General features: G+C 43.6%; 1 protein-coding gene across 2 annotated transcripts in view; it reads right to left on the bottom strand.

The window, feature by feature from the left end:
• The window catches only part of LOC106611747 (ligand of Numb protein X 2), a 28,708-nt gene extending 6,950 nt beyond the window's left edge, over positions 1 to 21,758 (bottom strand). Inside the window, exons 1-5 of one of the 2 annotated variants that reach the window (XM_014212287.3) lie at positions 21,518 to 21,758; positions 12,115 to 12,373; positions 10,545 to 11,176; positions 9,399 to 9,595; positions 4,963 to 5,159 (exon numbers count right to left, since the gene is read on the bottom strand). In XM_014212287.3, the coding sequence (XP_014067762.1) occupies positions 4,963 to 5,159; positions 9,399 to 9,595; positions 10,545 to 10,957 (807 nt within the window). In that variant the 5' untranslated portion in view covers positions 10,958 to 11,176; positions 12,115 to 12,373; positions 21,518 to 21,758. The remainder of the gene's footprint in view (positions 1 to 4,962; positions 5,160 to 9,398; positions 9,596 to 10,544; positions 11,177 to 12,114; positions 12,374 to 21,517) is intronic. The other variant, XM_014212288.3, reaches the window with a different exon arrangement.
• Positions 21,759 to 24,270: the final 2,512 nt, after the last annotated feature.

The raw sequence follows: 24,270 nt of genomic DNA, 5'->3' as shown, positions 1-24,270 counted from the left end.
GCCATACTCCCAAGTACTTGTATGAGGTGACTACCTCAAGCTCTAAACCCTCAGAGGTAGTAATAACACCTGTGGGAGGAGGGGCATTCTTCTTACCAAACCACATGACCTTTGTTTTGGAGGTGTTCAGAACAAGGTTAAGGGTAGAGAAAGCTTGTTGGACACTAAGAAAGCTTTGTTGTGGAGCATTTTACACACAAATCCAGGGAGGGGCCAGCTGAGTATAAGACTGTATCATCTGCATATAAATGGATGAGAGAGCTTCCTACTGCCTGTAAATTGAGAAGAACTTGGGCCCTAGGATCGAACTTGGGCCTAGGGGTACTCCCTTGGTGACAGGCAGTGGCTGAGACAGCAGATTTTCTGACTTTATACACTGCACTCTTTTAGAGAGGTAGTTAGCTAACCAGACCCCTCAGAGACACTAATACTCCTTCGCCGGCCCACAAGAATGGAATGGTCTACCGTATCAAAAGCTTTGGCCAAGTCAATAGAAATAGCAGCACAATATTGCTTAGAATCAAGGGCAATGGTGACATCATTGACAACCTTTTAAGGTTGCAGTGACACATCCATAACCTAAGTGGAAACCAGATTGCATACCAGAGAGAATACTACAGACATCAAGAAAGCCAGTCAGTTGATTATTGACACGTTTTTCCAACACACTTGATAAACAGGGCAAAATAGAAATAGGCCTATAACAGTTAGGATCAGCTTGATCTCCCCCTTTATTTAAAGGATGAACTGTGGCTGCCTTCCAAGCAATGGGAACCTCCCCAGAAAGGAGAGAGAGGCTTGGCGTTGATAGGGCAGCAACCTTAAAGAAGAAAGGGTCTAAACCATCTGACCCAGATGGTTTTATGGGGTCAAGTTTAAGGAGCTCCTTTGGCACCTCAGACTCAGTGACTGCCTGCAGGGAGAAACTTTGTAGCGGGGCACGGGAAAAAGTGGGAGAAGCATCGGGGATGCCTCCTTTTTAACCCGTCTCTCCTTTAGAAGGGGTGGGAGATGAGGAAATATTGGACAGGCAAGGAGGCATGGCTGAGTCAAATAGGACTCCTGACTTAATGAAGTGGTGATTTAAAGAGTTCAGCCATGTGCTTCTTGTCAGTAACAACCACATCATCAACATTAAGGGACATGGACAGCTGTGAGAAGGAGGGTTTATTCTCCAGGTCTTTAACCGTTTTCCAGAATTTCTTGGGGTTAGACCCACAGAGAGAGAACTGCCTGAACGATAGCCAGTCAGCCTGAGTATGCGTGTGCCGAGCCTTTCGCCAAATGCAATTCTTGAGGTGGAGTAACTCTGCAAGATCACGGTCGAACCAGCAGCTGAACCTGTTTTAATTGTAATTTTCTTTATGGGGGCGTGTTTGTTAACAATACCTCTGAACATATTTAAAAAGAAGGTCCAAGCGTCTTCGACTGAGGGGATCAAGCTGATTCTATACCATTTTACAGAGGCCAGTTCAAGATGGACGGCTTGCTGATTAAAGTTTTTTAGCAAGCATCTATGACAGATCAGGACAGGTTGTTTCACTGAGCAGCCATTACGAACACAGGCTGTATAACAGTGATCGCTAAGGTCATTACAGAAAACACCAGACTGATACCGATCAGGATTATTTGTGAGGATAACATTGAGGAGAGTAGCCTTTTCTGGGTGTTTGGAGTCATACCTTGTGGGATTGGTAATAATCTGAGAAAGATTTAGGGAGTCCCATTTCTTTAGGACTTGGTCAGGTGGTTTAAGCATGTCTCAGTTTAGGTCACCAAGCAGGACAGATTCTGACTGAGTGTAAGGGGCCAGCAGAGAGCTTAGAGCAGGAAGGGTACAGGCCGGTGCTGATGGAGGACGATAGCACCCAGCAACAGTCAACAAAGAGCTATTTGAAAGTTTAATGCTTAAAACCAGCAAATCAAATTGTTTGGGGACAGACTTATGGAGACAACTGAGTACTGAAGGTAAAAGGTATCCTTGTATTGAGGCATTGTAGGTGTACAAAATAGTTGGTCCCATTTTAGAGCAATTCTAGCTTTACAAACATCATCCAAGTGAAGCCCTTCTTAAAATCAATGGATCAACTCAAGGGGAAGCGAGAGATTCAATTGCAACAAATTAGGAACGCAATCTCCGCTCCTTCACGCATACAGTATCTCTTTATAGCCACTAGCCAGCCGTCCACAAAAGACCCAAAAAGTGGGGTTATATTACTGCTCCCGAGGCAGCCAGTGAGGTTAGATGAGAGGTGTTTTCATTCCAAATTCCACCTTTTTGATTGGTCAGCTCAGAGGAAGAGATGGGCTCAGGCATTGTCCTGCACCCCTGCCAGAGTAGAGTGAACTGGTCTGTCAGCTCAGTTTACAGTAGTACCGCCACATTCCAGGACAGCCGGGGGGAGGAGAAATCCAAGGAGGAGAGAGGGAGCAAGATCGTGGGAAGAAAGGAAGCTGCATCTTTGTTAAACCCCCTTCAAAGACATACAGTACTATCTCTGTACCCTAGTTCTACCCTCTGGATAAAAACCAGGTGAATGCACTGAATATTGTTTACATCTGTTTTGAAATAGTTCAGGATCTACTCTCCACAATGTATCCATTTGAATAAACCATTAAGATTCTGAAAGGTCACAGAATATACAAATAGCCACATTACTCTACCAACTAGTGTCCACTTTCATTTGTAGGGAACCAAATAAGACCCATCCTATCAAGAAAGTGGGTTTACAGTGCCTTCCGAAAGTATTCACACCCCTTGACTTTTTCCACATTTTGTTGTGTTACAACCTGAATTTAAAATGGATTTAATTGCGATTTTATGTCACTGGCCTATGCCGTAATGTCAAAGAGGAATTACATTTTTTGAGATTTCTACAAGTTAATAAAAAATGAAAAGCTGAAATGTCTTGAGTCAATAAGTATTTAACCCCTTTGTTATGGCAAGCCTAAATAAGTTCAGGAGTAAAAAATGTCTTAACAAGTCACATCGTAGGTTGAATAGACTCTGTGTGCAATAATAGTGTTTAACAGGATTTCTGAATGACTACCTTATCTCTGTACCCCACACATACAATTATCTGTAAGGTCCCACAGTCGAGCAGTGAATTTCAAACACAGATTCAACCACAAAGACCAGGTTTTCAAACACCTCGCAAAGAAGGGCAACAATTGGTAGATGGGTATACATTTAAAAAGCAGACAATGAATATCCCTTTGAGCATGGTGAAGTTATTAATTACACATCTGATGGTGTATATACCCAGCCACTACAAAGATACAGGCATCCTTTCACCAAGAGGCCAATGGTGACTTTTTAAACAGTTACAGAGTTTAATGGAAAACTGAGGATGGATCAACAACATTTTATGTAGTTACTCCACAATACTAACCTAATTGACAGTGAAAAGAAGAAAGCCTGTACAGAATAAATATATTCCAAAACATGCATCCTGTTTGCAACAAGGCACTAAAGTAACTTTTTGTCCTGAATACAAAGTGATATGATGGGGGCAAAACCAATACAACACATTACTGAGTACCACACTCCATATTTTCAAGTGGTGGCTGCATCATGTTATGGGTATGCTTGTAATCGTTAAGGACTGGGGAGTTTTTCAGGATAAAAAATAAATGGAATGTTGCAGAGCATGTTGCACAATCCAGGTGTGTAAAGCTCTTAGAGACCCAGAAAGACTCAGCTGTAATCACTGCCAAAGATGCTTCTACAAAGTTCTGACCCAGCGGTGTGAATACTTATGTAAATTAGATATTCATGTATTTTATTTTCAATAAATTTGCTACAATTAATAATAAATTAAGGGGTATGAATACTTTCTGAAGGCACTGTATGTAAGTAGAGACATCACCACCAGACAACATCACTATCACCGCCAGACACCATCACCGCCAGACACCATCACCGCCAGACACCATCACCGCCAGACACCATCACCTCCAGACACCATCAACGCCAGACGCCATCACCGCCAGACGCCATCACCGCCAGACGCCATCACCGCCAGACACCATCACCGCCAGACACCATCACCTCCAGACACCATCACCGCCAGACACCATCACCGCCAGACACCATCACCACCAGACACCATCACCTCCAGACACCATCACCGCCAGACACCATCACCTCCAGACGCCATCAACGCCAGACGCCATCACCGCCAGACGCCATCACCGCCAGACGCCATCACCGCCAGACACCATCACCGCCAGACACCATCACCGCCAGACACCATCACCGCCAGACACCATCACCGCCAGACACCATCACCTCCAGACACCATCACCGCCAGACACCATCACCACCAGACACCATCACCACCAGACGCCATCACCGCCAGACGCCATCACCGCCAGACACCATCACCACCAGACACCATCAACACCTGACGCCATCACCACTAGCATGTAATCTTTTCTAGCCTTTTGGCCCATTTAAAACCTGGACCATAGACAAAAGGTCACTAGACTACGTGTCATAATCAGCCCTTTCTATCCAACAAAAGAAAACATTAAAGAAAACCAGACAGAGCCTGTCTGCAATCATGTGCACTTTGGCCTTCTAGAAGTAGGGGCTCTGCCTGAAACGGTGACAGTTTCATGGGGCATACTTGGATGACACATCTCTGCCACGCCTGTTTCCATGGAATATCTGCCTTCCCAACAACAAATGCCTCTATTGACTGAGGATCATGGGAACCCAAGGGAATCGTTTTTTTGGGGGGGTGGGGGGTGGGGGGGGTATCCTGACTGGAGAGGTCAAAGCTTCCTAACAAGCACTATCTACACAAAGTGCAGCCATTACCATCGTCAAGGCGATCATTTCAAAGTATACAGCAACAGCACTAAAGTAACACGAGGACGGGAAGGAGGGGAGAGGACTGAACATATCTTCCAGGTGACCTATTATCCCTCTTATTTACAGTGAAGAAACTGTCTCACCTCCAGAATGTGGTCCCCTGGGGCCAGCCTGCCGTCATGGGCTGCCAATGAGTCACGGATGATCTCCTGGATTACTATGTTCCCCAGGGGCGTGTCCTTTCCTCCCACGATACGCAGGCCCAACTCCTCTTCCTGCTGCTCCCGAAACATCTCCACCACGTTGGTCTCGGCCACCAGGCTGGACCGCAAGGGGGTCTCTGTGGAGAGACGAGGGGACGGACATGGGCATGGAGGTACACATGTTTATATATATATATATATATATTTGTTTTTATTTCACCTTTATTTAACCAGGTAGGCTAGTTGAGAACAAGTTCTCATTTGCAACTGAGACCTGGCCAAGATAAAGCATAGCAATTCAACACATACAACAACACAGAGTTACACATGGAATAAACAAAACATACAGTCAATAATACAGTAGAACAAAGAAAACAAAAAGTCTATATACAGTGAGTGCAAATGAGGTAAGTTAAGGCAATAAATAGGCCATGGTGGTGAAGTAATTACAATATAGCAATTAAACACTGGAATGGTAGATGTGCAGAAGATGAATGTGCAAGTAGAGATACTGGGGTACAAAGGAGCAAGATAAATAAATAAATACAGTATGGGGATGAGGTAGGTAGATAGCCCATCTGTAAACAGACCATCTATGTACAGATGCAGTGATCTGTGAGCTGCTCTGACAGCTGGTGCTTAAAGCTAGTGAGGGACCCTTGACCAGCTCTGAAACCAGATTGCATAGCGGAGAAGGGACGGTGGGATTCGAAATGGTCGGTAATCTGTCTGTTAACTTGGCTTTCGAAGACCTTAGAAAGACAGGGTAGGATAGATATAGGTCTGTAGCAGTTTAGATATAGGTCTGTAGCAGTCCCCCTTTGAAGAGGGGGATGACCGTGGCAGCTTTCCAATCTTTGGGAATCTCAGACGATGCGAAAGAGAAGTTGAACAGGCTAGTAATAGGGGTTGCAACAATTTCGGCAGATAATTTTAGAAAGAGAGGGTCCAGATTGTCTAGCCCGGCTGATTTGTAAGGGTCCAGATTTTGCAGCTCTTTCGGAACATCAGCTATCAGGATTTGGGTGAAGGAGACATGGTGGGGGCTTTGGCGGGTTGCTGTGGAGGGTGCCGGGCAGTTGACCGGGGTAGGGGTAGCCAGGTGGAAAGCATGGCCAGCCGTAGAGAAATGCTTATTGAAATTCTCAATTATAGTGGATTTATCGGTGATAACAGTGTTTCCTAGCCTCAGAGCAGTGGGCAGCTGGGAGGAGGTGCTCTTATTCTCCATGGACTTTACAGTGTCCCAGAACTTTTTTGAGTTATTACTACAGAATGAACATTTCTGTTTGAAAAAGCTAGCCTTAGCTTTTCTAACTGCCTGTGTATATTTGTTCCTAACTTGAAAAGTTGCATATCGCTGGGGCTATTCGATGCTAATGCAGAACGCCACAGGATGTTTTTGTGCTGGTCAAGGGCAGTCAGGTCTGGAGTGAACCAAGGACTATATCTATTCCTAGTTTTACATTTTTTGAGTGGGGCATGCTTATTTAAGATGGTGAGGAAGGCACTTTTAAAGAATAGCCAGGCATCATCTACTGATGGGATGAGGTCAATGTCATTCCAGGATACCCGGGCCAGGTCGATTAGAAAGGCCTGCTTGCTGAAGTGTTTTAGGGAGCGTTTGACAGTGATGAGGGGTGGTCGTTTGACTGCAGACCCATTACGGATGCAGGCAATGAGGCAGTGATCGCTGAGATCTTGACTGAAAACAGCAGAGGTGTATTTGGAGGGCGAGTTAGTTAGGATGACATCTATGAGGGTGCCCGTGTTTACGGATATATATATAGAGACAAACAACCTGAGACATACAACATGACACACACACACAGATTCATATATGCTCAAACACATTTCATCAATGCTCCATGGTTGCCTTTTATTGTGTGTCCGATTCCAACACACAGCCCTGGTTTTGAATCAAGTAGGGCAGGTAGCAACCTATTCCCCAAGAAACACTCACGATGAGGTAATCATTTCTGTGATATCAATCGCCAGTTGCCAGGTAACTTTGTTTTGATGGACTTCGTTCCATGGTACTGGATTACAAAATGCCTCAAGGGGTTCTAAGGCTAGACCAGACAGAGTTTAGATTTGATACCAGAGGAGGCTGGTGGGAGGAGCTATAGGAGGACTGGTTGATACACGTTCTTAAGGTTCAGACGATGATTTGGCCTGAGTGTCTGAAATCCAAAGCCCCCAGCTAAATTAACGATGTCAGCAATACTCCTCTTCTCCAGCTTAGACAGCTCTCTTGCCAGGGATGGCCACATTAAAGGGGTTTGGGATTTTCCCTAAAGTCAACACATCTGACAGACTGTTTCCGCTCATTTCCGTTCCCTTGGGTCGTTCATAAACTCCTTACATCTTTGTTGACCCAATTAACACTGTTGGGGCTGGTACGGTGACTGTATTACCGCCACACCGGCGGTCACGAGTCACAAAGGCAGTCAAATTCCAAGTGCACATGTAGTCACTGTAATTAGGCTTCTCCAAGCTCTGATGCTGTTGATGGTCATCAGTAGCCTACCAAACTTGCTAACTGCCTGGTTTTCAGCATTCTATTTTCCCTCTAATCACTCTGACATCAACGCAAATGTAATCGAAAATCAAATCAAACACTTCATGAGAGCCCATGAGCTCATGTTGCGCTACATTTCTATAGGCTATGCAATTGCGTGAAAAAAAACGGAGTGATGGCCATCAGCTTTCTATTGGCTAGGACTACTATATTTATTTCTCAACTTTACTAATATGAAGCAAATTGCTTTTCTTTACAACAGGAGTATAGCCTACCTGGCTTGCATGAAAATGACCCACGGGAAAAGTGTCCTCCATTCGCTATTCAAGTGCATAGCTTATATGTATTTTTTCCCTGTCCCTGTTCCGAGACAGGTGCATGATAATGGTCCATTGTAAATCAAAACAAATTTCACACATATACAAAATAATATACTGTATGTAAAGATGAGATTAAATCAAGAATAGTCTGATGGGTGACAATATTAGCCCAGTTTAAGGCAAAAAACAATACCTTTTTTTGCAACTGAATCATAGTCGTGTGCGCATTGCTGCGCTAAGTGAGGAAATAGCCTAATAGTTTATCAACGTTGCGTAAAAAAGTTTTGTTTTTATGCTAGTGGTTGTATTAATTTGGGATCTAGCGCATTCCACAACTGTCCCAGACTATGTTTGGAATATTTATTTCTCGCACAGAATTGGTCAACTTTTGTACTATGGAGGTTAGTAGATTGACATAGGCTAGTGCTGTTGATGTTCGTTAGGTCTACTCATCTTGTTGACTGACGAAAAGTAAATGTGGACAGTTCTTCCAATATCTTCAATATGCACCTCGGAATTGGATAAGGACGTGCGCAGTTGCGTCCCCGATGTGTCTGTCTTCACTTGTAGCCTGTGAGAAAGACCCGATCACGTGATGGAGAGCCATGTGAGTGTGAGGTGCTTCGGAGCATGCAGCACTCAGGGATAAGGGAATTATAATTATTATATTTAGCCCAAGGGCACAACGGCCACTGGCTGCAAAAGGAATGGATTTTTTTAGGGGGCATATCCTTTCTATTTTATTCAGCTTTGTTCAATTGTATTCTTCATACTATAAAATTATATAAAATAATGCCACGGAATTCTAAGCAAATCTTGTCTGCTAAATGAAGTAGTGTATCCCACAGCCATATGGCATAGCCAGATAGGGACTAGCATAAGGACAACTGAGTATGCTATTCTGTTAATCTGAAATAGACTACATTTTCTTCATATCATGACTCTTTAGACCTGTCTAAAATAAATAATGGATTTATTGTGAAGGTGTAGGCTATATTACATAGATTTATTGTGAAGGTGTAGGCTATATTACATAGATTTATTGTGAAGGTGTAGGCTATATTACATAGATTTATTGTGAAGGTGTAGGCTATATTACATAGATTTATTGTGAAGGTGTAGGCTATATTACATAGATTTATTGTGAAGGTGTAGGCTATATTACATAGATTTATTAGATATTTTAAAATGTAGATGTTCCTAAGGTCTGCATCAGTGGCTTGTAGGCTGTGTGTGGAAGCCAGGAAATGTAAAATGTGTTTATGTTAATTAACGGTCAATTACCGTGAGACCGGCAGTTATTTGCTTAACAATCACCGGCTGACAACATTTCGTGACCGCCACAGCCCTAAACTGATATAGATTTTTCCATTCTTAAAAAGTTAAAATGTTTTCAATGGGAGCTCACTGCTATTTACTCAGACTGACAGACTATCATTATCATACACATAAAATCAGACTTCAGACATAGTGACGTCAGTGTGACGTCTAACTGTTTGCGGTGTGGGCAGAGTAGGGAGTGAGTGACATCTTACCCTCCTCGCTCTCTTCGAAGGCGGGGTTGATGAGGCCAGGCTCTGGCAGGACACCCCGGGTGGGGGTGCGAGTCATCGTAGGGGTGTGTTTGGCATCAGCATCCAACTCCCCCTCGCCCCTGTTCCCCTTAAGGGCTTTCCGGTGGGGTCTCTTCCTCCTCTCCGCCTCCTCCTTCAGCCTTCTGAAAACAGGACATCTGAGAGAGGGAGGAGTGGGAGAAAGAGAAAGAAGATGAGGTAGAGAAAAAGAGAGGTCAACCTTCAACAGTCCTTTTATTTAACAACTCATGACATTTGTCCAAAACAGTCAGTGAAGGTAACCTAAAGTATTGACCAGAAAAAAAGAGAGTACGATTGATGTTTATTCATTTGTTTCAGTGAGGAGGATCATTCTAAAACGCCAAATGGGGCTCAAGCTAGAGGTGTGGAAATGAATAGATTTAGTGACTGGTGAGGGAGTTAAAGAGAGAGAGAGAGACTATGGGAAGAGGACAGGAGCTATGCAGATGAGGAGGCTATTTTACTGCATTGCAGGGAGTCTGAGGGGGGGACAGGTCGAGTGTGATTAAGTCAGAGAGAGAGCTACTGCTGCTGGTCCTGCTGTCTGAACTTTGCCTCCTCTCTGTTTGCACTGGGTGGATGGCTGCAGCATGACCAGCTATCACAAAACAACCTTTACCCACTACTGACTGCGTCATTGTTGCTCGCTAACCACTAAGATGATAAGCACCACACTGGCCACGTGATGAAAGGGAAGACTAATCCATAAATTACACTCCTCCCAGAGGGTATGATATTTGAGACTGAACCTCTCCTTCGAGTCCAGGTACTATGTAATTAAAGCTATTTCATTGAAGTCTAAATGTGTCTGACTTATGGCCAGTGTATCCATGTTAGGTTAACATTTGACAGGCCTGTGTACCCATTAACTCTAAATTAATTGCGTAGGAAAATACATGTCAGACATAGGCATACAAAAATTCAGGCAGAGAGAAATAGACACATTTAAACCAGTGTAAAAAGACAGTTCCTATTTTGGCTTTTTACTGTTGCTGTAAAGCAGACATTTTAAGCTTAACTCTAAACAAAATATCTTTCTCATCTCCATCTCCCGCTTACATGTGCCCCGGCCATAACCCTCTTTACCTGTTGTGCAGATGGGGCTGCAGCTCGCAGCGCTGCATCTGCTGCTGGCACTCAGCGTGGTGCGGGCAGAGCACGGTCAGCTTGTCCAGCAGGTTCCTGACCAGCAGGCTGGAGGGCCGGCACTGGTGCAGCTGCAGCCGCTGGCGGTCCACGGGACAGAAGTCCTGCTCCTTCAGGAAGCTGCTGAGGCACTGGAAGCAGTAAGTGTGTCCGCACGGCGTGTCCATGGGCCGCAGCAGGGGCTGCAGACAGATGTGGCACACCAGCTCATCATCTACCTCGTCCTGGTACTCATACAGGTGGTTCTCCTGGCCCCCTTCATGCTGCTGGCCACAGTCCTTACACATCTTTGCCCATGCCAGGCCAGCACTGCTGATGCTGCTGCTACTGTTGGGGACATTGGGCTCTGTCATGGCCACTGGCTGGAATAGCTATCTAGCAAGTTCAACTTCCTTTGTTCCACTGTCCAACTTTCTCTGTTCCTGCACTCACTCTTGATCCCAGAAAGGAAGTGCCTGCTTAGTTTATTTCATAAGAGGGCAAACATCCCAGACTGAATCCATTGAAAGGGGTGAGGTTGAAACCCTGATCCACTATTCGTCCTCTCCTCCTCATGTCTTCATCCTGGATTTCTGTTGAGGGGAGCACAAAGAGGTCTGCCGTTAGAGTTGGTACTTTTCCTACTCATACCGACCGGCACAACAGGAAATTACAAATCCACAGAGCGGCAACAATATGGAGGCCAGCCACAGCTGTTTCCTCTCAGCCGGTTTCCTGAGGAACTAAAGGAAATGAAATGAGGCGAGAAAAGGAGAAAAATGACTAAAAGTGAAAACCGTGCTAATGGTAGGAACAAAAGCATGGCACTGGGAGAGAATGAGAACTCTGAATGAACTGGGCAGAAATGCAATCCCCATCACTAATGACCCCCTCGTGCCCAATCAGCAGAGGTCTCCATCCCTCTGTGAGGCTTCTAATCTCTCCACTAATTCCCTCTCTTTAGGAGGCTGATTATAAATGCATTCTTCGGCAACAAGTCTTTTGGCAACAAAATCGACACATGTGCAAAGAAAAGGAGCCGATTTGTACGTTTCAGTCAACACTCTCGTCAAATGAATCGTAAAACCCACAAACTGCAAACATACTAACAAGCATATATGAACACCTTACAAACACAGGAGGTTGGTGGCACTTTAATTGGGGAGGACGGGCTCGTGGTAATGTCTGGAGTGGAATCGGTGGAATGGTATCTAATACATCAAACACATGGTTTCACGTTGACACCATTCCATTTGCTCTGTTCCGTACGTTTTAATGAGCCATCCTCCCCTCACCAGCCTCCTGTGTTTACTAAGTACACTGAGTAGGAGTGCCTCTCCAACATTACAGATGCAAATACTGAGATGTGTTTACATGCCACCATTTCTTGTTCTACTTTGTCACATGGTTAAGATCAGATTCCCTGCATTCACAGGTCCCAGCACTCCTCTCTGACCCCGTTGAGAGGTCAGCAAGGTGAAAGAGCAGACAGATTCTTTATCTTGTTCGTCATTAGCTTTGTTCCACCTACCTGAGAAGCTGATATCAGCGTTGTCAAGAACCCTGGCCGGTCGGCAGCCACCGCATGCAAACGAGAACCTCAAACCCAACAGCTGTGCTGGCTGCCTGCAGCATGACTGAAACCAGAGCTCCACATCCCCGGCACACAGTCAGTGGATCTGTGTGTGTGTGTGTGTGTGTGTGTGGCAAACTGAGGGGGAGTGGTGTGACTAGGCACAGGGGAGCTCGGCAGAGAGGAGGAGAGGCGTTCAGCCTGCCTCCGTCGATTCCTGAAGAGGGGGGAGAGGAGGATTAGAGGAGGAGTGGAGGGGGACTAAGACTGCTGATGTCGCACTAGCTCAGGCAAAACACTCGGAGACCAAACCGAGGGCTGACCAATTACACAGTGGCTGGTGTACACACAGACACACACACACACACACACACACACACACACACACACAGACACACACACACACACACACACACACACACACACACACAGACACACACACACACACACACACACACACACACACACACACACACACACACACACACACACACACACACACACACACACACAGCCTGAGGTCAAACAGGACGGCCCAGTCTCTCGCCTTTCTTTCTTGTTACTCAAGTGATCCCTCATCTTGTAATGGATAAGGGTCATGGATCTTGTGGCTGGGAGGAGGAAGCATAACCAAAGTTCTGTCCCAGTTACACTATTTGGGAATTCACATGACCAGGCTCCATGGCTCTACAAATAATCAATCTGACCTGAGACTACTTCAGATGAAGGTCAAGAGTGTCCTATATTGAAATTCTGTACAAAACAAACTCTACCCACTTGAGTGGAATGCCTCCTTTTCAGCACATGCATGTTTAGACTTGTCTGACCGAGACAGAGATTAGCCTAAATAAAATTCCTCATAATCTTTGATATGCATATTTCCATAGCATAAAAGCACATTGTCTATAAATGTTTAATAGGAGAGAGCTGGACAGAGAACGTGTCTTAAGGAGTGGAAGGATCCATTGAGTGTCATTGAGGAGGCAGCACTTGTGGTTATTAAAGGCAGTGGGCCACTGAGGAGCCAGGCAGGCAGGATGTGATGGATGGCCTGCTCAGCCCCTTAGCCCCTCCACTCCAGCTCTTTCTGGATGGTGCAGGCCCTCTCATATACCAAGTAGGGACGGCTGGGAAGCCATGTGTCAACGTCCACTCCCCCCCTAGACACACACTACTGCAGTGGTTTACCATGTTGTGGCTGTTCCTCAAGGACGCACAGTGCTCATGGCAGGGGTGAGACTAGCTACCATACAGAATCCCCTGGTTATAACTACTGCCACTACACATCCCCTGGTTATTACTACTGCCTTTACACATCACTTGGTTAATACTACTGCCTTTACACATCCCCTGGTTAATACTACAGCCTTTATACATCCCCTGGTTATTACTACTGCCTTTACACATCCCCTGGTTATTACTACTGCCTTTATACATCCCCTGGTTATTACTACTGCCTTTACACATCCCCTGGTTATTACTACTGCCTTTATACATCCCCTGGTTATTACTACTGCCTTTACACATCCCCTGGTTATTACTACTGCCTTTACACATCCCCTGGTTATTACTACTGCCTTTATACATCCCCTGGTTATTACTACTGCCTTTATACATCACTTGGTTATTACTACTGCCTTTACACATCCCCTGGTTAATACTACAGCCTTTACACATCACTTGGTTAATACTACAGCCTTTATACATCCCCTGGTTATTAACACTGCCTTTACACATCCCCTGGTTATTACTACAGCCTTTATACATCACTTGGTTAATACTACAGCCTTTACACATCCCCTGGTTAATACTACAGCCTTTATACATCACTTGGTTAATACTACAGCCTTTACACATCCCCTGGTTAATACTACAGCCTTTACACATCCCCTGGTTAATACTACAGCCTTTACACATCACTTGGTTAATACTACAGCCTTTACACATCCCCTGGTTAATACTACAGCCTTTACACGTCCCCTGGTTATTACTACTGCCTTTACACGTCCCCTGGTTATTACTACTGCCTTTACACGTCCCCTGGCTGTTACTACTGCCTTTACACGTCCCCTGGCTGTTACTACTGCCTTTACTCGTCCCCTGGCTGTTACTACTGCCTTTACACATCCCCTGGTTATTACTACTGCCTTTACACATCCCCTGGTTATTACTACTGCCTTTACACATCCCCTGGTTATTACTACTGCCTTTACACGTCCCCTGGTTATTACTACTGCCTTTACACGTCCCCTGGTTATTACTACTGCCTTTACACATCCCCTGGTTATTACTACTGCCTTTACACGTCCCCTGGCTGTTACTACTGCCTTTACACATCACCTGGTTATTACTACTGCCTTTACACGTCCCCTGGTTATTACTACAGCCTTTACACGTCACCTGGTTAATACTACAGCCTTTACACATCCCCTGGCTGTTACTACTGCCTTTACACGTCCCCTGGCTGTTACTACTGCCTTTACACATCCCCTGGTTAATACTACTGCCTTTACACGTCCCCTGGTTATTACTACTGCCTTTACACGTCCCCTGGTTAATACTACTGCCTTTACACATCCCCTGGTTAATACTACAGCCTTTACACATCCCCTGGTTAATACTACTGCCTTTACACGTCCCCTGGCTGTTACTACTGCCTTTACACATCCCCTGGTTAATACTACTGCCTTTACACATCCCCTGGTTATTACTACTGCCTTTACACATCCCCTGGTTATTACTACTGCCTTTACACGTCCCCTGGCTGTTACTACTGCCTTTACACGTCCCCTGGTTATTACTACTGCCTTTATACATCCCCTGGTTAATACTACAGCCTTTACACATCCCCTGGTTAATACTACAGCCTTTACACATCACTTGGTTAATACTACAGCCTTTATACATCCCCTGGTTATTAACACTGCCTTTACACATCCCCTGGTTATTACTACTGCCTTTATACATCACTTGGTTAATACTACAGCCTTTACACATCCCCTGGTTAATACTACAGCCTTTACACATCACTTGGTTAATACTACAGCCTTTACACATCCCCTGGTTAATACTACAGCCTTTACACATCCCCTGGTTAATACTACAGCCTTTACACATCACTTGGTTAATACTACAGCCTTTACACATCCCCTGGTTAATACTACAGCCTTTACACGTCCCCTGGTTATTACTACTGCCTTTACACGTCCCCTGGCTGTTACTACTGCCTTTACACGTCCCCTGGCTGTTACTACTGCCTTTACACGTCCCCTGGCTGTTACTACTGCCTTTACACGTCCCCTGGCTGTTACTACTGCCTTTACACATCCCCTGGTTATTACTACTGCCTTTACACATCCCCTGGTTATTACTACTGCCTTTACACGTCCCCTGGTTATTACTACTGCCTTTACACGTCACCTGGTTATTACTACTGCCTTTACACGTCCCCTGGTTATTACTACTGCCTTTACACATCCCCTGGTTATTACTACTGCCTTTACACGTCCCCTGGCTGTTACTACTGCCTTTACACATCCCCTGGTTATTACTACTGCCTTTACACGTCCCCTGGTTATTACTACAGCCTTTACACGTCCCCTGGTTAATACTACAGCCTTTACACATCCCCTGGCTGTTACTACTGCCTTTACACGTCCCCTGGCTGTTACTACTGCCTTTACACATCCCCTGGTTAATACTACTGCCTTTACACGTCCCCTGGTTGTTACTACTGCCTTTACACGTCCCCTGGTTAATACTACTGCCTTTACACGTCCCCTGGTTAATACTACAGCCTTTACACATCCCCTGGCTGTAATACTACTGCCTTTACACGTCCCCTGGCTGTTACTACTGCCTTTACACATCCCCTGGTTAATACTACTGCCTTTACACATCCCCTGGTTATTACTACAGCCTTTACACGTCCCCTGGTTATTACTACAGCCTTTACACATCCCCTGGTTAATACTACAGCCTTTACACATCCCCTGGTTAATACTACTGCCTTTACACGTCCCCTGGCTGTTACTACTGCCTTTACACATCCCCTGGTTAATACTACTGCCTTTACACATCCCCTGGTTATTACTACTGCCTTTACACATCCCCTGGTTATTACTACTGCCTTTACACGTCCCCTGGCTGTTACTACTGCCTTTACACGTCCCCTGGTTATTACTACTGCCTTCACACATCCCCTGGTTAATACTACAGCATTTACACATCCCCTGGTTAATACTACAGCCTTTACACATCACTTGGTTAATACTACAGCCTTTACACATCCCCTGGTTAATACTACTGCCTTTACACGTCCCCTGGCTGTTACTACTGCCTTTACACATCCCCTGGTTAATACTACTGCCTTTACACATCCCCTGGTTATTACTACTGCCTTTACACATCCCCTGGTTATTACTACTGCCTTTACACGTCCCCTGGCTGTTACTACTGCCTTTACACGTCCCCTGGTTATTACTACTGCCTTTACACATCCCCTGGTTAATACTACAGCATTTACACATCCCCTGGTTAATACTACAGCCTTTACACATCACTTGGTTAATACTACAGCCTTTATACATCCCCTGGTTATTAACACTGCCTTTACACATCCCCTGGTTATTACTACTGCCTTTATACATCACTTGGTTAATACTACAGCCTTTACACATCCCCTGGTTAATACTACAGCCTTTATACATCACTTGGTTAATACTACAGCCTTTACACATCCCCTGGTTAATACTACAGCCTTTACACATCCCCTGGTTAATACTACAGCCTTTACACATCACTTGGTTAATACTACAGCCTTTACACATCCCCTGGTTAATACTACAGCCTTTACACGTCCCCTGGTTATTACTACTGCCTTTACACGTCCCCTGGTTATTACTACTGCCTTTACACGTCCCCTGGCTGTTACTACTGCCTTTACACGTCCCCTGGCTGTTACTACTGCCTTTACACGTCCCCTGGCTGTTACTACTGCCTTTACACATCCCCTGGTTATTACTACTGCCTTTACACATCCCCTGGTTATTACTACTGCCTTTACACATCCCCTGGTTATTACTACTGCCTTTACACGTCCCCTGGTTATTACTACTGCCTTTACACGTCCCCTGGTTATTACTACTGCCTTTACACATCCCCTGGTTATTACTACTGCCTTTACACGTCCCATGGCTGTTACTACTGCCTTTACACATCCCCTGGTTATTACTACTGCCTTTACACGTCCCCTGGTTATTACTACAGCCTTTACACGTCCCCTGGTTAATACTACAGCCTTTACACATCCCCTGGCTGTTACTACTGCCTTTACACGTCCCCTGGCTGTTACTACTGCCTTTACACATCCCCTGGTTAATACTACTGCCTTTACACGTCCCCTGGTTATTACTACTGCCTTTACACGTCCCCTGGTTAATACTACTGCCTTTACACATCCCCTGGTTAATACTACAGCCTTTACACATCCCCTGGTTAATACTACTGCCTTTACACGTCCCCTGGCTGTTACTACTGCCTTTACACATCCCCTGGTTAATACTACTGCCTTTACACATCCCCTGGTTATTACTACAGCCTTTACACGTCCCCTGGTTATTACTACAGCCTTTACACATCCCCTGGTTAATACTACAGCCTTTACACATCCCCTGGTTAATACTACTGCCTTTACACGTCCCCTGGCTGTTACTACTGCCTTTACACATCCCCTGGTTAATACTACTGCCTTTACACATCCCCTGGTTATTACTACTGCCTTTACACATCCCCTGGTTATTACTACTGCCTTTACACGTCCCCTGGCTGTTACTACTGCCTTTACACGTCCCCTGGTTATTACTACTGCCTTTACACCCCCTGGTTAATACTACAGCATTTACACATCCCCTGGTTAATACTACAGCCTTTACACATCACTTGGTTAATACTACAGCCTTTACACATCACTTGGTTAATACTACAGCCTTTACACATCCCCTGGTTAATACTACAGCCTTTACACATCACTTGGTTAATACTACAGCCTTTACACATCCCCTGGTTAATACTACTGCCTTTACACGTCCCCTGGTTATTACTACTGCCTTTATCATATATTTTAATTAATGGTTTCTAATGCTAGGAGGCAATTGCTAGGAGGAAAATCCTAAGTGGTATTGATGTTTTCATAATTCTTAGTCAATCGTTATCTCGGGCTAAACATGCTTGAACAGCAGTGGTATACATTCTCACATTGGCAACGTGATGTTGCATTGTTAAGTACTGAACTTTTCACGTGAAGTTGAATCCTGTTGAAAGGTATGTTCTGAAGCTGACAAAGTCACCTTGATGGGGGAAAATGCCTCAACAACAATGAATAATCATGTGACATTCAAAGCTTTCTAGGAAAAATGTCTTGGCTCACCATTAAAGTGTCCTTCTTCCAATGCAAGAAAAGTAATTGTCACATGTGCGCCCTCTCCGGCGTCTAGGTCACCAGGCTGCTCATTATGGCGCACACCTGTCACTATCGTTACACGCACCTGTGCGTCATCAGACTCACCTGGTCTCCATTACCTGCCCTATATATGTCACTCCCTTTGGTTCCTTCCCCAGGCGTCATTGTTTCTGTTTCATGTCTGTGTGCTGTTAGTGTTTCTTGTTTTGTATTATTTTCCGTTTATTTTATTAAAACACTCACTCCCTGAACTTGCTTCCCGACTCTCAGCGCACATCGTTACAGTCATTCATAGCCAGGTGAGCTTTTAAGCCAGACAGGACTGTCAGCTGTTCAGTTACTGTGGTTATAACTGCTATATGACTGAAAATAAAACTCACCTCACAAATGTTTCCATTGTGTCTCTATGTCACATGTTCTGCCACACCCCGGTAAAGTGAATGCAGGGGTAAAGCCATGAGGAAGACAGAACAACTCCCTAGGCTGAGACAGTATTTAATCATATAAAAGGGGTGTGTCCTGAAGGATTTGACTCTGATTGACTGAAAGTGAAAACACAAGCAATGCCAAAACAGAAAACCTCCCCCCTAAAATTCACATTGCTTCATAATCTACCCACTCCCTTTCTAGCAGACAGTTGCATGATTGCTAGCCACCCTGGAGCCTTGAGCATGGCACCCATTGGTACCACAGTCTCTGCTACAGAGACCCATCCAGGTTAAAGAGCACAGTCATAGGCTCTAATCCTCCCACTGTTCCGCAGCAGACCCCTGTCTGAAGAGCACACTTCACACTGGGCTTCAGAAACAAGACATCAACTTCTAACTATGAATATCCATCCATAACTAGAGAATAGCTGGCCTCCTAGGTCATAGGTCACATAAATATACTTAGGTCTGCTATTCAATACAAAGAGAATTAAAAAGAAAAACATTAATTAATCAATGTGGTTCTATCCATTATTCAAAAGGAAAGTACCTCTTCCAAATGAAAGCTATATTTTGGGGAAATGAAGGCATACATACATTTTTCAAAAATGTCCATCTTAAAAACTAGGCATAAGTAAAGGCTTTGATTTTTGGTCAAACAGATGGAAAGGAGGTTTTAGAAAACATCTACCAGAAAAATTCTTAAACGGTATCAGAAATACATCAAAACACAATAATGTAGACATAAAGATGCCTGCCAACTAATATCAAGACTTAGATTTTGTTTTGGAGAAAGTGTTAACCTTCTGTAAGTTTAAGCAATATTGCCTTGTGCCTTGTAATTCCATTACCAAAAACCCACACATCTTGAAGATATTTTATAATGTCTCTCCCTCATGAGGAAGGAGGATAATGAAAGTTCACAGAAGTAACAAGTAACGGTTGACCTACCAATTAGTTATAGTGATTTATTTTTATGATATCAATTTTGTTTATGAATATGAAGTGATTAAAAGTCGTAATTCCATTACCAAATTGTTAATGGAATTACGAAAACATTTGTAACGCAATTACTGCAACTGAATTGGCTACAATAGGAAATCATAGTAGTCACAAACTACAGATATTTAACAAGAGTTTTTGGAAAACGAGTTTGCATAAAAACAAAGTTTGCATATGCACAGTTCTTCCACTAAATTAGCTTTTGTATAAAAAAAATCTGTCGAAATTGTTAAATGTAGTCCTTGTGCGGTTTGTTAAACTTGGTTTTTGTTTGGCATATATTTTAAACAGTCAAAGCATCATTCCATTACTGTGGAATAGCCCATCTTCTTTTTCTCTCTTTTAACTAGGCAAGTCAGTTTAGAACAAATCCTTACTTACAATGACGGCCTACCCCGGCCAAACCCTAACCCGAATGACGCTGGGCCAATTGTGCGCCGCCCTATGGGACTCCCAATCACGGCCGGTTGTGATACAGCCTGGATTCGAACCAGGGTGTCTGTAGTGAAGTCTTTAGCACTGAGATGCAGTGCCTTAGTCCACTGCACCACTCGGGAGCCCTAATAATCATGTGAAGTTGATGGTTCAATTGATACAAACAACCTCTTGATTTAGGCTTTTGGGAAAATGACACCAATTTCCAATGGAGAGGAGCTCAGCATTAACGAAAATAACGTCATTAACCAGTAGCCACTACCACCTCAAGATCAAATAGGACTGTCTGAAATGGCCATGTACATCCTGGTTGTATGATCAAATCTTCTGTTACCTCTATTTAAATTCTTTAAGTCAAATGATGTACCATTTCAATATTCTGTATTATTTCAATATTCACTGTAAATAACACGGCCTTGGTACTATAGAATAAAACCTTTTTTTATTTAACTAGTTAAATTCTATAATGTTACATCATTCACCAGATAGTGCCCACTTTTAATGCTGACACATAGGCTTTAGCACTATGGTGTTAATGTAGAAAAGAGGCCATCATTGGGGCTGGTCTATTCCTTGGTCAGAAACCATAAATAATTCACTGTCCCCACTGATACCGACAGCTGATGACGAGGTTAACAACCGAGCATACATTCCCCTTCCTTCATTTATACACTGCACACGTATGGCAAATCTATTACGTGTTAACCCTCCTATACGTTTTATGGCATAGGCTATTACTTTGTCTACTCAAGTCACTGGAAAATAACGCGAAACATTACGCACTCTAGAAACAGAAACTTACTGGCCACATTACGTTCTCTCACCTTCAACAACACAACCGGAGATATGTGCTACCTTTAATTAGTTGGAATGTGTTAGGCTAGGCTATATTTTCATACACTTATGCTATAGGTGGACTGTTTGAAATGTGTGAGAATACATTTGAAAAATGTAAAACAATCACGTTTGATGAGAGAATAGAATTTGCGGGAGCCGAGACCATAGAGATGGCCGAGACCGAAACTCGTCTTCTTACCTGTGTGAGGGCTTTTCCCGGAAGTAATAAAACAAAGACAGTCGTGAAATCGTGCTATGACTAAAGTAGCCTATAGCCTCGACAAACTCCGATAATAAAGCTATAAACGATTAATACTATCCTACACGTTACATTTCTGAGTGAATAGTACAGCTCCTTCACAGGGCGCCGCCTCAGGTGTTGTTGGTTGTACAGGTCAGAGATGGAAAAGGCAGCGAGACATCCCACTCCCTCATGTTTTATGTTTCAATGGAAGTCAATGAACCAAGTAGGCCATACCCAGCTGCTATCGCATTGGTGTCTATAGGAGAACCACCCCCTTAAGTAGACAGGAACTGACCATTTTTTCCATGGTAAATGGCCAGAGTGAACTACCTTTATTTTTATCTTCCATCTTTGGTCCAGGCAATATTCCTAGTTTCGAACAACAAACAAGTAGGATCTGACGTAGAAGTGATATTCAAATTAGCCAGGTTACAAATTGTATTTGTTACATGCGCCGAATACAACTGTTGTAGACTTTACGGTGAAATGCTTGCTTACGAGCCCTTCCTGACGATGCAGAGGATACAAGTCACTATACAGCAAAGTTGGGTTGGAAGGACCTGCATGAACAAGGGCAGTCCCTTGTTCAGATTCATTTTTGACATAGTAGCAGCCTACTGTAGCCTAGGAATTCACAAAACACATTTTGGGAAAATGTAGATTTTAATTAGCTAAATAAACACTTTATGTTGAAGACCATTTTATGCTTAAGGGTCAACCAGCAGTTCCTACATTCATTGTTTGACTTATAAATTAATGATATGTACACATTGATTCTTGAAGAATATAATTTAGAAATTTCTCATGAGCTTAGTTCGACTGTCATACCCCATCAGAACCCAAATATAAGCTTATTTTACTCAAATGTTTATAAACAAATGTAATGTAAACACTATAACCTCAAAACATGGTTAAAACTCTCATTTTGATATAATGGACGGTCAGTCTATGTGAGTGAGAGTGGTTACATTGCTCCAGCCCCATCCCTTAGCTTTTTACCGAAACAGGGGCAGGAAAGACACTTTTTTTTATTGTTTCTACTGCTGAAGACAATTTTTCTGCTAGTAGTCTACAATGTAATGACCAATTGATGATGAATGATAAATTGAGGATCAATTGAGATTCCAGAGTTGTGTGACCATAACAGTTTTATGAGAACAAATTGTAACTGTGATCATTTAAATAGTAATAACATTGCCAGTTTCTCTCAACACTCCTTGCATTAGAGAGTGAGAAAAGTGACACACAATACAGTGTTTGTAAGCTATGTTTTCCCTTCAGTGTCTCCCAAACCCTGATTTATGGGTAAGAAGAATCACATTGAATGAAAAGGAGCCGTCTGAATGGTGCCCAATAAAGTAATAATACTTGCTTTGGGACCCTGCCAGTTAAAAGGCTTTTGACACATGAACAGTGTTAGCTTCATACCCCCTGCAGGATGGAAGGGAAGTCTCTGCGTCATAAAACCTCTCTGTTAAGGCCTGTTAAAGCTACATCCAAAGACTGACGTTTGTTGACATGTTGTGCTCACCGGATGAAATCGTTTTGTGTAACAACACTTTTATCCCAAAAATGTGTAGTGTCCTAATTCTCTCAAACCTCAGTTAACTGTCATGATCATTACTATGTATTTCTAAACAGTTTTGTGATAACATCACAGCCCACTCTTCAGAAAAACATCTAGAACACTGTTATTAACTGTAGCGTAGAGCATTTCTTTGTTTCTTCCCACCAACAGATCCAATGGAAGAGATCTAAAGATTGACGTTATTGGGTACATTTGCAATATCCAGCAGCGGGAGGTATTCATTTATGAATTACTGTACACCACTGGAATCGAACAGAGGCATGAGGAGCCTCTTGTTAACACTGTCACATTGTTTGAAGAGAATGAGCTTTGGTGAGTAAGAGTGACACCATGTGGTCAATTGTAGCATGACTAACACAAGTTAAAGATAGACTCAGTGATGTGATGTAGATCCAGAAAGTAAACAGCATAGTGGGTCAATTCCCTCAACAACTAAGAGCGTTGAAGCACAAGGCTCACCTTCTCCTCTGTTTTGGTGTCCTGGCTACCGCGCTTGTGAACTGCATGAAGCGAACTCATGCACAGATACTGTGTGACTGTGTGAGAGCGAAGTCTTTCATCTCACTCATCTCAATATCTGTGGAGCTGCTCGTGGCAACGTCATTTCGCTGAGCCTACCTTTAATGACCAAGCGTTGCTGTTTCACACTGACCCAAGTAAGTGTACCTTTCTAAAGGATATATATTTTAAAAAATGTTGTGTATTTTTCTCTTTTTTTATTAAGTTGTTATACATTTGCACAGGTTTCTGCAAGGATGCAAGTTGTTATGAACAAGTTACTGCATGACTGCAAGTTGTTATGATGACTAAATGTCAATCTTATTTTGCTCAAATTAATTCATCTGTTTTGTCGCTATTATAAAGATCTATTATGAACCCCATCAGAACACACAGTACACGGCAAGCGGTACCGATGCACGTCTGGAACCAGCAGGACCCGGAACAGCTTCTACCCCCAAGCCATAAGACTGCTAAATAGTAAACCAAATAGCTTCCCAGACTATCTGCATTGACCCTTTTTGTACTAACTCTTTTGACTCATCATATACGCTGCTGCTACTGTTTATTATCTATCCTGTTGCCTAGTCACCTTACCCCTACCTACAGTATATGTACATAT

This window comes from Salmo salar, chromosome 09, assembly GCF_965601325.2.
Source record: "Salmo salar chromosome 09, fSalSal1, whole genome shotgun sequence".
NCBI classification, from domain to species: Eukaryota; Metazoa; Chordata; class Actinopteri; order Salmoniformes; family Salmonidae; genus Salmo; species Salmo salar.
Note: the sequence above shows the minus strand (reverse complement) of the source record. Positions and strands in the feature narration are given on the sequence as shown.